Source organism: Spea bombifrons, chromosome 13 (assembly GCF_027358695.1).
Source record: "Spea bombifrons isolate aSpeBom1 chromosome 13, aSpeBom1.2.pri, whole genome shotgun sequence".
Taxonomy (NCBI): Eukaryota; Metazoa; Chordata; class Amphibia; order Anura; family Pelobatidae; genus Spea; species Spea bombifrons.
In genome coordinates this window covers 15559598-15575801 of record NC_071099.1, presented here as the reverse complement: position 1 = coordinate 15575801, position 16204 = coordinate 15559598, and the positions used below count along the sequence as shown (strand labels likewise).

The 16204-nt window shown below is 39.6% G+C and overlaps 1 protein-coding gene across 1 annotated transcript; it reads left to right on the top strand.

The window, feature by feature from the left end:
• The first annotated feature begins 1975 nt into the window (after positions 1-1975).
• Positions 1976-8931, top strand: DLX3 (distal-less homeobox 3). The gene is made up of 3 exons (XM_053453386.1): positions 1976-2395; positions 5424-5614; positions 8181-8931. Exons 1-3 carry the CDS (start codon positions 2062-2064, stop codon positions 8478-8480), a joined length of 825 nt encoding a protein of 274 aa, XP_053309361.1. The 5' UTR covers positions 1976-2061; the 3' UTR covers positions 8481-8931.
• The last annotated feature ends 7273 nt before the right edge of the window (positions 8932-16204 follow it).

Sequence of the window (16204 nt, the reverse complement as noted above, 5' to 3'; positions counted from 1 at the left end):
TAGGAGGAGTTCATCAGATAAACCAATAGATGAGTCTCCAGGTCATTTTTTTTCTTTCTCTGGGCAGGGGAGACATCTTTGGTAATATGGAGTAAGAGGGGATACACTATGGGGAATCATTCATAAAAACAAGAAAACACGTTAAAATATCTTTTATTGTAAAATCGCATTTCCATATAATAACCATTAAAACATAATATACAAACATTAAATGCTGCCAGAGTCATTGTTTAAGGCAGGAGTTTCCATGCCGCCTAATAGGAATATTGCAGATCACTTTAAGTGTGCATAAAAGTAATTATATCTTAAATGAAACCTATTAATTTCTTTTAATTACATTTTAAAATGTGAAATGCGTGAAGTGCTCTCATAATCAATTACATTATTTGGGGGGGGGCAGAACGGTACAGGGGGCAGCCATGTTATCAAAGCCGTTACCTCTGCTGAGGTAGCTCCTGAAAGGTTCTACACAAATCTTTCGGCAGTGACATGTATTTGTCAGCGATGCCCCGTGGGAAGGCTAGGAGCCACATGGCAGATTGGCCTTTCCTAGCAACGGACGTCTAGGGACATGGTCTGAAAAGAAAACATAAAAACCTTTTTTTTAAAGTACGGGAGAGTCATATCCCTAGGCGCTCCGAGTGCCATATGCAACCTTATTTTCTTTCTTTTTAATTTATACATTAAGTTCCATATTTGTGTAACGCTGAGCGTAATGCATCGCTTTACCTGACAGGGGGCGCTGTCTACTATCATGTAATATGCAGGGCTTAGATGGGCCTGTATTACCACGGACACCTATAGATACTGTATCCTACAGTGTAGCAAAAATGTAAATATATATATATATATATATATATATGCACAAACAACATATATACATATATACACAATATATATCATATATATACATATGTATATATATATACATAAATACACAATATATTATATATATATATATATATATATATATATATATTCCTTAGCATCCCGGATTAAAACATATACTGTAAAGTACAAAACATTTTTCATTTCATGGGCATATATATATATATATATATACGTAACAGAGTAACACTATATGTATGTACATTTTTTTCTTTATAGCTAGCTCAATGTAGAAATATAACACACTAAATAAACTTAGAATAAACGAGTCACATCTAGTAATTTGCTAATAATATTATGAATTCCCATTGGTAACATTGGTCCTAATACAACACGGACCGCAGGAATAGGCGTAGGGCACCAGATATGTGTCCAGTTTCATTATTTAACGGATGGAATGGGCACGCTGTATAGACCTATATACACATATACAACCCCATGGGATTTAAATAATACTGCAATAACTCATGTATATATTATGCACCCATCTACAATACACCAGGTATCTTAATAAACATTCTTTTATTTTAAATAAAAGTATAATGTGTGCCTAATGTTTAATTTCTCCATAATAAAGGCAAAATTATAAAAAAAGTGTTTCTAAATATATATATATATATATATATATATAAATACAACATATAAATACATATGTATATCTTTATAAATATATATATATTTATAAAGATATACATATGTATTTATATGTTGTATTTTAGATTATATTATATATATATATATATATATATATATATATATATATATTTAGAAACACTTTTTTATAATTTTGCCTTTATTATGGGGAAATTAAACATTAGGCACACATTATACTTTTAATTATATATACACTATATATATATATATATATATATATATATATATATATAGTGTTTGTGTGTACAATGCAAGTACTTTAGTGTTTGTGTTTTTTTCTTTGTACTGACAAGAAGCCGAGCCATAAATACAGAACGGGTGAAGAAATCTGTTTTGCCTGGAAGGCTTTCTTCCTGGAGCCAATAGGAATGTCGGACCCTCCCTTCTCTACCCTATAATTATGGTGTAGAACTGGTCTGTGGAGCTTTGGTTTGGCTTCATTGTACCAGGAGAAGTGGTTAAGGGCTCGACGGTGATGTGTATCTGAGTGTTTGCCGAGAATCTTCTGCTCTGCAGACCATGAGTGGGACTTTTGAAAAGAAAATGGCAGTTTTGACTGACCTGTCAACCCCAATGAGTTGCCACCCGGTCTCCAAAGACTCGCCCACGCTGCCCGAGTCAACAGCAACTGATATGGGCTACTACAGCAGTCACTTGCATGGTGGTCAACATGACTACTTTCAAAGCCAAGCCTATTCCCAGTCTCTGAACCCCTATGGGTATCATCACCATCACCAGTTCAACCTGAGCGGGCTAGTGGGGGCCGAAGGCTTCCTTCCCAAGGAGGAATATCCATACGGAGGAGGATACAGAACGTACGGGCATTACAGAGAACCTCCGGCACAGGAGACAGGTAGGAGCATTGATACACAAGTAGGGTTTGGGGTCCAAGTGCGGAATAAGGGGAGACACTTAAATGGACAAATGGATTGAGGGGCGGAAGACCAAGAATTTATTGGTGGGCAAGAGTACAACGAAGTTTGGGAGAGTCAAGTAGATAAAGTAAAATGTAAAGAAAACTGGGGAATAGGAACACAAGAAAACAGCAGTGTGATTGGTAGAACGAGTCAGAGAGAACTGTATGGACAAATGATGAAAAGATTAATTTGGGACGCATAGCGGACTCAGGTGAGGTTGGCGAAGGGAACAACAATGAGCCGGTAAACAAAAACCCTGAGGTTTAAGAGAGAGACGTAACGGAGCATCCAGGAGAGATGGCGGATGCGTGTCTTGGGCTGACAGCTGAAAAATTTAAACAGTGGAACTGCAGCCTGTAGAATGGGACAGATGTGGATTAGAGAACGAACAATGTCAGCGTTAGCTGTGAGATCAATTAGGTGCTGACGGTTTACGACAGTGAGTTCACGCTGAGTGCTGTTAGATTGTAAGCTCTTGAGTTCTTATTCACTTATACAAAAAGTAAAAAAACAGGTGTCAATAACTAAGGAAGAAATAAGTGTGTATATATATATACCGGTGTGTGTATATATATATATATATATATATATATATATATATATATATGTCCATATCCATATACGTACGTATGGATATATTAATATGAATAAAACATATTTTAAAATTAAAATAAACCTCACAAGTTTAAAAAGTAGTAGTTTGTTAAGTTTTCACATTTTTCAAGAATAAACATATTGTTTTTAGTTAATTTAAAGCATTTAATTCAACATATTGAAGAACACTGATATATATATATATATATATATATATATATATAATTTTAAGTAACAAACAAGTTTACCCCATCAAAGCGACATGTTTATTACATCAAGAGGCGCTCTCTTTAACTAAATTAAAGCAAGCTTTTTCCAGGGGTTAAGGGGTTAACTCCGACTCATCACGTTTTTGTGAGTGATGCAGACTGGGAGTTTGTACCTCGGCTTTTCTCTGATCAGTGCCTCCCTTCCTGTCTCTTCTTTAATCCCAAATTCTATGTTTACCTGTCTGCCTATATTCAGCCTTTGTCTGTCTCTGCCCAAATCCCGACTGTCTGCCTCTTTCTGCCCATATCCAGACTGTCTGTCTCTGCCTAAACCAGGGTGTCGCACTCGGCGTAAATCCTGATTGTCGGGATCGTCTCTGTCTGCGTAGAGTTGCCCGACTGTCTCTACGTCACCCGTCTGTCTCTTCCCATGTTAAAGGCCACTATTGATGCCTCATATATTATATTATATATTTATCTTCGTTGTTTCACTGTCCCCCGTCCTCGCTCGGCCCTTCCTATATCTAGACCTTTCACTATACGCACCCCACATCAGTAGACAAGCCTTCTGCGAGTTCTGATTTGACCCTAAACCCATCGCATCTCCTCAGCGCCTTTTTGTTATAGAGGTAACCTGTCTGTCTTTGGGATGTTCTCAGGCTTGCTGTTTGACTCTGTCCTGCATGATCGCCATACCCTTTTTTGTTGCCAATATCTCCTGGCTCAATATTACACCCGGGTTGTTGGTCTCTATGGTCTAAAGGTGGTCAACCAAAGCCAAGCGCCAACCAAGGACCGAGAGATTCAGTTCTGATATGTAATGGGCAGCCAATTGGCTGATTTCTTACCTATCCCATAGGGATAGGTAAGAAGTCTTATAAATTCGTCAGTGCCATACCAAAGACCCCATATATTCTTTTACGGAGGCTTAAGGCGACATAATGAGTTCCAGCCAGGTATCCAACCTGGATTGGGCAAATTCTTTAACGCTATCGTTGTAGAAAGTTGTCAGCGGTTAACAAAGTAGTGTTTGTAGTAGATATCTAGATAACTAGACCACATGCAGAGTTTCGTGTAGGGGGGGACTAAAGCTTCAGGCAATCCAATAAACTCAAGACCTCCACCCCCCACCTCAATGGCAATTGAGAAACTTAAAAGACTATCAGTAGAGAGCCTGGAGGAGAAGGTGTGGAAGAGTAAGGGAGGAGAACACTGAAACTGGAACAGAAGGAAGAAGAGAGGGATTTGGCAAATGATGCAGGAAGAGGGAATTTTGCAAAAAATAAAATGGAAAATAGGGGAAGGAACTTTATAGAAAGGGAAGATGAAAGCGAAAGAAGGAAGAAGTTTGAGAATCTGACAGTAATGTACTAAATGCAAATAAAGTATTGTAAAGAAACTGTGTTCTCGGATTGCACTTGAAAATTCCCTGCCAACGGATGTCACCATACTTCTCCGGCGTAAATGGTCTTAGTAAATCAATAGAGGACAGCCGTATTGCCGTGCCGAGGTTATATATCACATGTATATCACAGAATGCAGGGTCCCAACATACAACGCTATCCCAAGAAGTTAGTCGCTTGCGCGATAACAAAATGTTGGACTATAAAAACAAAATGGCTGCCCTTACGGCTGCCATGTCAGCGAATTCACGGCTGGGCACATATACATCTCTTATGTTGCTGACCAGCACGTGTAAAATGATGGGCCCTGCAGTATGTGGGATGCAAAACCGACTAACTGGGTCCCTTCTGTGAATGTATACATCCCACATATTATATATGTTGGTCAGAAGCACCTGAAATTAATATGTGGCCCCCGTAGCTGCTTAAATAGAGATGCAATACATTTTTTTCTCTTTTTTTCTAACTTTCTATGCTGTATTGTTTGTCTTAGAGGGAATAATATAAAGTATTTTGTGTGTCCATAGATTAGAAATGAAACAGGAAAAAAAAGCAGAAAGAAAAATTACATTTCAGTGTTGAGGGAGTTTTTCAAGTTTCGGCCGTAAGAAGTACAGTCCTGCCAACTATTGTCTCAAATATTGTATGTACATAGCCCAGCCACCCAGTAGGGTCTGGCACAAGACATCTATCTAGCTCTTTCATAGGACTTGGTCTGTGTGTTGATAAATGCTTTTTTTCCCCCCCTTCTCTTGTAGTTTCGGTAAAGGAAGAGCCAGAAACGGAGGTACGAATGGTCAATGGAAAACCCAAAAAGATCCGTAAACCCAGAACCATCTATTCCAGTTGCCAGTTGGCTGCTCTGCAGAGAAGGTTCCAGAAGGCCCAATACTTGGCACTTCCTGAGAGAGCAGAACTTGCCGCGCAGCTAGGCCTCACTCAGACACAGGTATATATAACTCTGAATAGCCTTTATTGGTAAAATCCTATCTCCGATCCGTGCTGTGGTAGAGGTGCAGCCAGGACTGATTTACAACATGCTTGTGAGGTCAAAACATGTTTTCATTATGAAGTCAGGGTTACAATGTTACTTGTAAAAAGACTCAGCAGACGTTCAATTGAACTTTGAATAGCTCAATTGAACTAATGTCTCAACCTCAAGGGTAAGGTGTGGATTTCATCTCAACTCACTCTCTAGAAGCCCCTTTAACAATTTAAAGCCCCACATTTAAAACCAAAAATCCTTGTAGAAGGTTATGGGCATAACGAGGGACAAGGACAGGAAATGAGGAGATCAAAATATATGGAGGTTGTGCCTGCTTTTAAGCCAGTCCCTTTTTTTAGTAAATTACCTACAAAAAGAGGTCATAAGGAGGTAAAAGCATAGAGAGGGCTATAATATAAAAGACAAATAAATCTCCGAACAATAAGAGGAGGACACGATAGAATTGAGCCTTGTATAATATAATTAATACAGGTCTAATAACATGAAGTAGGGTATTTTAGAATGGAGAGGTATATAATACCATGGAGAGAAGTGTAATAACATGACGTAGGTTATGATAGAATGGGGAGAAATATAGTAATCAACATGTAGAGATGTACTAACAGAGAGAGGGGCACGATAAGAAAGCAAACAGTGATAAGAGAGATATACACCTACATATGTACCATCAGTTGATTTATTACACACCTGGCGCAATATCTGGCATGTCTTCTGCTGACTTTTAATGAAATGTTCTACAACAAATAGTCTTTTGTATTGCATCAAAATATGCGCCTCCTCTTGTTCCTCTATATAACCCCTCCCTAGAGCTCGGCCGGCAGCTCACATAACCGGCTATCTCCTCACATGAACCACTCTGATCACGTCTATAATTATTCCTTGCAATAGTAGTTACTCCTCCTACTGACGTCGGGGTCCAAATTTATTGTAAATAGAGTAAAATCTGTGTATCTGTGTTAGGCATAATAAGAAGGGATTCGTTATGTAGGAGCAGGCAGAATGATATAACAAGTTTGTCCTACTGACTACAATTTAACTTGGCCAAAGATCTAATTGGGTCGGAGGTCTACAAGGAAGGCTCAGGGTTTTGGGGGAATTTGAGAGAAAAGTTCAGTTGACAGATTCCTAAAGTAAACAACTGACTTAAACATAAAAAATCAAGTAACAGACTGAAGTTCCATTGGTTGGTTTTCATATATTGATTGTGTTGCACGTTGAGGAGGATTAGCTCCAGTTGGGGCTCCCAACATTTTGATGGCTCATCATGTTGATGCCCTATGGTGTCCTCCATGTTGAAAAAGCCCACCGTCTACCTCCAAGGACCTTCTTAATCTGAAAGTATAGTTCTTCCTACCTTCTTGTTGCATGTTCCACCTTAAAAACACTGTGTTGCCCCTTAATTGAAGGAAGGGGGATTGTGAGACAGAGCCAAGTGGAAGCACTCCATGTCTAGCAATGTTACAATAAGTGCATTTCATACATAGCTCCCCTCTACCCTCTGATGGGTCAATTGGGTAAGAAGCCACCACTTGATTACTTGCACCATGGCACCACCAACTGTTCACTGTTTAATCATAAAGCAGGTTCACAAAATCATGGTGGTCACATAGTGGGATGTGTTATAAATGTGCGGTTCCTGTTTTGGAAGGGATTGTAGGTCTTCAAGGGAATGTTTCCCTATTAACTAGTATCTCCAACATTCATATTCCTGTAAAAGTCGGGCGACAAGGGTGGAAGATGCCAGCCAGAAGTATTTATGGTTAGGGAGGGGGGTATCCTAAAGCTTCCTGTTACCGATTTACAAAACATGATGTTGCTGTGAAACTGGGTTTGGTTCATTTGGAGAAGAGCTTGGGATGACTCACAGGGCGGAGAAATTTGGGAGAGAGGTGTAGAGCGAGTGTGGGGGGAGGAAGAGTTTACAGAGAAAGCAATGCGCTTCCCTTGAACACAACATAGAAACCAAGTGGGGTAATCGAAAGGCAGTGACATGTTGAAGGGTCATTACCAATAAACCTCAAAGTGGGCTGATGACAGGGTCATTAAACTGGTCATTACTGTTTGGGGTTGATTGCAGTAATGGAATCAGTTTGTTTACTTATCCCCTGCTGGAACCAAATCTAAGTGATATCACGGAATGAGTCTTATGATTTCATGGATGCTGACATATGTAAGGAGTCACATTTTCCAATGTCAAGCACATTTTTATCAGTGATATGTTTATCGGGCCGTCATTATGTGGTCTCTGTTAAGTCCAGGACCATTATTCTTTGGAGCAATGCCATCTCAAAGGCTTCCATTCACCATCACATCTTATTCTGTAATCTCACCTTTTGTAAAGTTTATCAATGCAATCACTTTACGGCTGGTGGTCTAAATCATGGTCATGTCTGTTAGTTCTTGACTTAGTAACCCCATTTTTTGGCTCAGGATCTCTACTTTGTGTCTACCGTCTTAGTAGGCTTTGAGGCACGGTTTAATAGCTTATTTTTTCTGTGTTGACTTTCAGGTGAAGATATGGTTCCAGAACCGCAGATCAAAGTTCAAGAAACTTTACAAGAATGGAGAGGGACCTGGCTTGGAACACAGTCCAAATAACAGCGACTCAATGGCTTGCAACTCACCTTCATCACCACCTATGTGGGAAAATAGCCGAAGCAGAACCCCACAACAGCAGAGCCTTCCTCACTGTTCGTCCCCCAGCTATTTGGAGAACTATAATCCATGGTTTACTCAACAGAACCAACCTGGACCTCACCTACCCCCTTCTGAACCCTTACACCAACCGCCATCCAATACAGTATATTAAGGCATGAAAGAAAACTCAGCAGTAACTCAAATGGGAGGAATTGCACGGAAGGCAATTGAGTTACAGACTAAACAGATTGACTGGACATCAAAGACAATTCAAGGTTCGCTCATGGAACCTTAGGTGTTATTTAGAGGATTCTAAAAGACCAATGCCCGGTCTAGAGCAATGGTTCCTTAGCTAAAGTGGCTTGAATGAACAACATGGTGGGAAGAACATTTTTTGGGCCCTCATTGTTCGTTCCTTAGATCTTCCTGCTTTTTTTAGAGATTCAAAACAAGACGATTCTTAAATCTTGATAACTAAAAGGGAAGATTCTACGTGCTTTGATTAACTTATATAAGTTAAATGGTCGGTGGACAAAAAGCCAGATCTGATCTACTCCTGATGAAGATGAAAGAGACATCGACCAAGACTTTCGAAGACCTCTCACCATCCTAGAAGCTTAGATGTTTTCCCAACTGCCCTTTTCCCAATGACTTTGAGGGGTATTTATTGAGGCAACTAAATAACCAACCCGTAATTATCAATGGAAAAGAATTCTGTGGATCTTTTTTTCTCTGATAAATGCCGAATCACTCTGCCGCTGAACTTCTGAAGTTCTAACCTAATAATTAACCCTGATTGTGTGTAACAGGTTGAATACTTTTGTGCCTTCTTACCTAATTATATTTGTATATCTATATTTTCCATGCACAGACGAGATGCGTATTCTTCTACTGAAATGCCACTTTTTGTTGCCCTTTGAAGAATTAGTTTTTTTATAATTAACCGAATCTTTGACTTTTAGCAACATATACATGAGCGGTGGATGAGTGGGTTTTGAGGACTAGAAAGGACTAGAAAGTTATCACGCAAATTAGATTAGATTGTAGACTCACAAAATACCCGTTTGCTCAAACATATTTAAGGTTTACCTGCAGACATGGAAAACAAACTTTTTTGGTAAAATAAAAATGGCTATTATTGGTCACCTTTGAGATACATCTGTGGTCACTCAAATATTTAAAATACATAAGGCTTGTGTGAAAGTTTTTAACTTATTTTTGTAATATTTTTTGGGTAATATTTTTGATGGAGCTATGGAATGAGTTAACCTTTGAAGGGCCAGGGGTATCATGGATGTTGGTGTGAATGTTAAATAAACGTATTTTGTTGGTAAAAAAAAAAATTGTTTGGAATTGGAATTTGTTGGATTGATGCGTTGAAGGAATTATTAAGGGAATTAGAATATTTGGGCAAGACCAGTATTGAGACACAACATACAAGTGATTGGACTTTTTTCTTATTAATCGTAAGCCTTCTATGTTTTCACTGTCATGGCAACACGCCAAAATGTCTCAAAATCTGCAAAAAGTACTTAAGACACCGGTCACCGGTCATTTCATACAAGAATAAGTGTCGGTCGTATAAATCTCAGAACAGATGTCCAAAAGTCCCAAATTTGTGTGCTTTTGACACAGTAGTATATCCTAGGTTGACCACTTCGGCCATGTTTTCCAGGACACATATAATTTTTACATATTGCTGACCAGCCCAGATAACACGCTGCCCTGCAGTATGGACGATGTATAACTGACTAGTTGGTTGCCTTCTATAAGTCTATACATGCCATAGACTGCAGGGCAGCGTGTTATCTGGGCTGGTCAGCAATATGTAAACATTATACGTGTCCTGGAAAACATGGCCGATGTGGTCACCCTAGTGTATCCTGCCAACGTTAGTAGTATAACCAGGGCAGATCCGACCCAATAGTGCCCCACCGCTCTATGGACTGGTTGTGGAGGTCGGATCCACTGACTCCTTTCTGAACGTAGTTGGTGGATTGCGTCCTTAAAATGACATCATAGCCCAATGTCCAACATGGAGGACAGCGGCTGGAGAAGTAAGTGGTTGGTGGGTGGAGGGGCTGGACATCCGTCACTACATGCAGAGACATCTCCGAAGAACTGAAAGAGATTTATACATAGACTCTAGCGGTGAGTACGTACCTATGACATGCTGGCCGGGGAGGAATAGCTAATGACACATAGTATCATAATGTTAGGCGTGTAGGACTGTGCTGTGTGTATTTACAACCTACCTGGATAATAAGATACCTTTTAAGCCTCCCCTCCTCCCTCGGGCTCAGTCTATAAACCTTTTACTCGCATCCCTTTCCCTAATGTGTCAAAACAACATTTTTAAATTGTTTAAAACAACGCGTTTTAGAATTTTCTGTTAGATTAAGAATTTGAATACTTGTTCCGTACAATGGACTTTATACTGTATATTCCAACACACTGATTGGACAGTTTGACTTTGAGCGCATGTACACACTACACACCATACATCCTGTGGTATGTATATATTCTGTGTTTTATATATATTCTGTATATTCTGTGTTTTAATCAACCATTGAGGTTTAAATGAACGTCTTATACATCATTTGCTAAGTATAGCACTTTTATAAAGAAATATTGCATCAGAATGTCCAAATTCATTTATCATGCCATTTTCCCGGAGACATCAGTCCTAGGCTGTGGTCATGTGACACCAGTGAAGGGCACGGATAGGATGAACGTCCTTTTGTCACGTCAAAGGGAAAATAGGAAAAAAGGTTTTTTATCCCAAATTTTTCAGACCAACTGGTCTGGACCAACCATGTTTATTTTTGGTAAAAAACGCTCACCAATTTTTTAAGTAGTAGTATTAGGCTAAAAAAACACCCAGTTTTTGCATAATATGTTCTCAGGGAGTAGCTTATTAAGTATTTTATGTTTGCAGTATCTCTGTCATCTGACTAATCTACCAGAGAAATACCTTGAGTCAGACTCTCTGACTAATGAAAGTCTGTGGAGGAACGGACTTCATTAGCATCGCCATAAAGCATCAGCTCAGTGTGGTGTTTGGGCAGGGAAAGTCACCCGAAATATCACATGACAACAACAATGGCGGCCTCCAGGTCTGCAGATAAAGGGAGTTTATTGGAACAAAATGAGATAAAACCAGGTTTTTGTCTCCAACAGTTGGGGGGTTATTACAGTTTACAGTGCTGGGGGTTATAACTGTATATAGCTCTTATTATATTATACTAATTATAATAATACAGTGAGACTGTATCAGCTTTAAAATAATGAACAATATGTGTGATAGGACTAGTAATAACAGTGTTGTAAACGGGGTTCCCACACTCAGCCGCCAATAATGATAATAATTAATAATATTTATTAAAACATGCTATAATAAGGAAGCAGGCATCAAGGCTAAATCTGTGTGATAACATTGTATGAGCTGGCAGACCATTATACCCTGGTGTATGATATCTGCCAACTCGCTCTTCTCCAGATGTGATGGCCGGGCCTCCTCCGTCCTTCTGCTGCGTCATACGATGAGCATCAGGTATCTAACAATACCAGAACGAAAATAGAGAACAGACATTGTCCCTGTGTTCTCATGAGCTGTGACCGCCAAAAAGACAAAATCAGCGGCTCCCCAAGGAGAACCAGCAAGACCAGAGTTGAAAACTAGGTAGACACGTCTTAAAAGTGGACAATACCTGCTTTAGGGCATTTCGTCACGTATGACCCAGCAGAATGTAGAATACTTAACCTTAATTCAATGAAAAAGTATATACATTTTATACATTTGACATATCGGCGGTTGGCAAAAACTCCTATTTAGAGCAGGGTCGTCAAACCACTGACAAGGGTCTCTTCTTCCCAAAGCTCCCAAGAACGGTGGTCTCTCGTCTTCTAGCACCGCAATGTCAACTGTCAACGATAGCTCTAACCATGTCGCTATACTTGGCACTTGACTCATTGTTACCCTGGAAAGTGCAGATTAGGTAGAAGGAAGGGTAATTGCCCACAGGGTGCATTGATTCAATCATTCTGGCCTACATGCAATTCTATGTAAGGCCACCAGGGCTAAGATAACAATGGGCTCTAGAAAGCATTTTTCGGTGTTTCCTTTGTGTGTTTTTTATGTATTCTTTTTGTTAAACTCTTAGGAACTGGTCAAAATAGTATACGTCGGGTATGTTCTTGGGGCTGTTTCTACTGCTGGTCCACCTGTTCCCCAAGACCGAAGCTAAGCAGCCCTCCCCTGGTGTTAACCAAGGTCAATTCCCTGAATTGCCAAAACAGAACTCGCATATTTCTTCACTACGCAACCACCTAATTTGCCTGTTCCCAAATCTGGTTGTGCCGGTAGGGTGGAAAGAAACAAGGAACGCAAATGACATGACTCAATGACACACCAAACACCTTACCACATAGGCTGATATTTCGTAATTGTAACAAGATATCTATTAAAAATAAACAATGAGCTCTGGCGTATCACTTTGGTTTGGCTTTGGGGGGTCTTCATGGACTTGGTCCAGTAAAGCTCCTTTACCTAAATCAGCAGTAGCCATGCCGAGGTTCACCCTGTCATTTGGCTCCATCATTCATCTCAGCCTCAACGTTTGACTCTAGACATTTTAGGATTTTGTTTAGCGATATTATCCCCCTAAAGAATAGAATATACATGTACTAAAAAAAAAAGTCTGCTTAACTAGGTTCTGTTCCTTTGAACGGGGTAAATAGCGTTTGCCGCATCAAATTGGTCATATGAGTAGGCACGATGGGGTTAACCCAGTAACGCCCTCTAGTTTCTCCCAGGGCTTTGGAGACACAGACAGGAGGAGCAGACAGACAGGAGACAGTAATGGGGAGGAGGAGGGGAGAGGAGTAAGTAAGGAGAGTTTTAATACATCCTGAGGAATGTATTATAGTGAGTGAGTAACGCAACATTTAAAAGAGCGCACGCTTTAACCGCCTGGTAACGAGAAAGGTGTCCTCCTAGTGGATTCCAGAAGATCGTGTTGGGTCTCACCTGCCCTCTGTGTCAATGAATGGAAGCATGCTGGATCCCGAAGCCCCACCAGGGTCGCTGATTCCAGCTTCAATGTCTCCTGGGTTTTTGGGAGCAGAAATATTCTATAATAGATAAATAAGGCAAAGGAGCAGCAAGTATGTACAAAAATATAATCAGAAATAAAATTTACTTTAAGTACTTTAATATGCATGCTTTCAAAAACGGGAAAAAATGAACACTAAGCTGAAGTAGAAGCTGCAGTATCCTCCACAGTTAGAGGATTCTTTCCATTCATTGGCTGCTAGAAGCAACCAATCAGAGACAGGACACCCAATCAAGCCATTGACCATGGGTAATCAACATTTTATGAGATTTAAAAGACAATTATTGTTTTATGTAGTGGCATCAGATGTCACAGAGCTGTAGACTAGTGAGATGAGAGGTGGCCCTGGCAATGGGGACTTCTGGTTACCATGTAAAAAATGTTTTCACCTTTTATCAGAAAAACAACAAAACAGATGGCGATTTATTTATTTTTAGGTAACTTTTTCTTTTACAAGTTTGGTGGATGTTCCATTCCAGAGAAATGACTTTCCTTTTGAAGAGACCGCCTGGCATTGAGACTGCGTTCTAATGAATGTCAATGGCTGTCCTGACGAGTGCGGCTGTTAATAAGGCAGGATTCCTGTTTGGTGAGTGATAGTGGCTTCTAATGAGATCTGTAGTTCGGTTGCTGAACTGGACAAACATGTTACACAGGTAGGTGACCTGTGACCACTAGCCCGCTGATGGGTGTTGCTTGAGACATAACCTAGTTTTCTGTAGGGACAGTCTGACGCCACGGGTTGCCTAACTTTCCACTTGAGTGATGGGGATAGGACAAGGGTCAATCTGCACCACAGGGACAGCTTGTTCCATACTATATTCTATAATTCATGTGTCAGAAACAGTGACATGATGGCACCCTTATGAAATACATGTCGATGGAGTCTGAAAAACAAGGCTAGATATGTTCAAACTGTTATCAAGCTGGTCCTTGGATAACACAAAAAGAATCAAGGCGAGGATATGTATCTTGAAGAAATTTGTATGCCTATGGAAAACGGAAGGAACAGGTTCTGTACTGGAACCGTAGGCTTCTTTTAATTTTTTATTATTTTATTATAATTATTATTGTTCTTAAATCCAATGACCTATTTTTCAGGGGTGCTGCCCTAGACCTGACCAAAGGAGAGCTCATTCCCAATTTGCCCCTGATACGGTGGGAAAGGAGCTATCACCACCCTAGTCCTGCTTGGCCTCAATACATCGCTGCCTAGACCACCACTTAGATCATCAAAAAAAAAGACAAAAATTGAGCCGAACTCAACCCAAACCGTGTTTTTCTTGCTCCACACACATTTTGTAATGCCTCCCCCAGTTAGAACCCATATGAAGCGTGTTAAATATATTATTTGTGTTTTTTGAGGCTCGAGAACCAATATTCTTCATGCTTCATAGGAACGTAAATCAGAATTGATCTGGACCTAGCTAAGAGAGGACACATTTTTGGTCACTCTAAAATTGGCTTATAGGTCCTGAAATCCTCCAAATAATACAATATCCCTGCATCTTCCAGTTTGTAACGGCACCTGTTGATCAATATAATATCCAAACACTTTCCTATATGTGTTTTATTTGATACAAAGTCTGACAAGGTCTGAAATCAGCAGGTCACCGTATTCGAACCCAGCGCTTCCAGAGACGTGTGTGATACGTCCATCGCTATAACGTACATTCTAGAGCACAGCTTGGAATATTTTTCTGGAATTCTTCCTGCACTAAGGTATAAATAGAACCGGCTTTAGGTGTGTAAAGGAAACTCCCTTCAGTAAGACACGCAATATTTTAACCCCGTCGTTTACCCAGCATGAAATTCTGAAGCGGCTCCAATTCTCTACATTTTTTGTAAATATATGAAATTGAATGCGTCACTATATTTATATTCTAAAAACATCCTATGAGAAAAAATATATATTGCATACCAGAGAAGACACCAAAGAAAGGTGTGTTTGCTATTTTTACAAGTATCTGCAGACCTGAGGGTCGCGGCTGTAGATAGAGATGATGATGATGATGATGATGATACTATGAAGTCCCCATAGACCTTTAATAATGAGATGGTTCTCCTGTAACACCACACTGTGCTGACTGCTTTATGGCTGATACTACAAAGTCCTTATTTAGTTCTTTCCCCATAGACCTTTAATAATGAGATGGTTCTGCTGTAACACAACGACTTTGTCGACTGCCTTATGGCAGCAACTATGAGGTCCTTCTTAAGTCAATTCCCAGTAGATGGTTAAGATGTTGATGAGATGGTTCCCTGTAACACCAGACTCATGCACCACACTGTGTTGACTGCTTTGCGGCAGATACTATGAAGTCCTCATTAAGTCCTTTCCCAGCAGATGTTTAATAGTGAGGTTGTTCTCCTGTAACGCAAAAACTCATACAACACACTGTGTTGACTGCTTTACGGCAGATACTATGAAGTCCTTATTAAGTCCTTCCCGCTTAGACCTTTTAAGATGGTTCTCCTGTAGCAAAAAAAGATAAGGTATGTTTGTGCAGCTGATTTGCATCAGTTATAAATGTTAAAATACTTATATAAAGCAAATATAAAATATATAAAATATAAAAAAGCTAAATAACCAAAAAAAAAACACAATGCAGTGACTTATTTTATAAAAAATCATAGTACAGGTAAAAAAATTGTATAAGGGGAACTCCCTTCAAGTCGCTTTATAAAAATGATGTAAAATAAAGTACCCACGAGTGTAAACTATCACACTCATGTGTACATTCTACTCACGAGCACGCACACTTCAATATGTCTTGAGTTG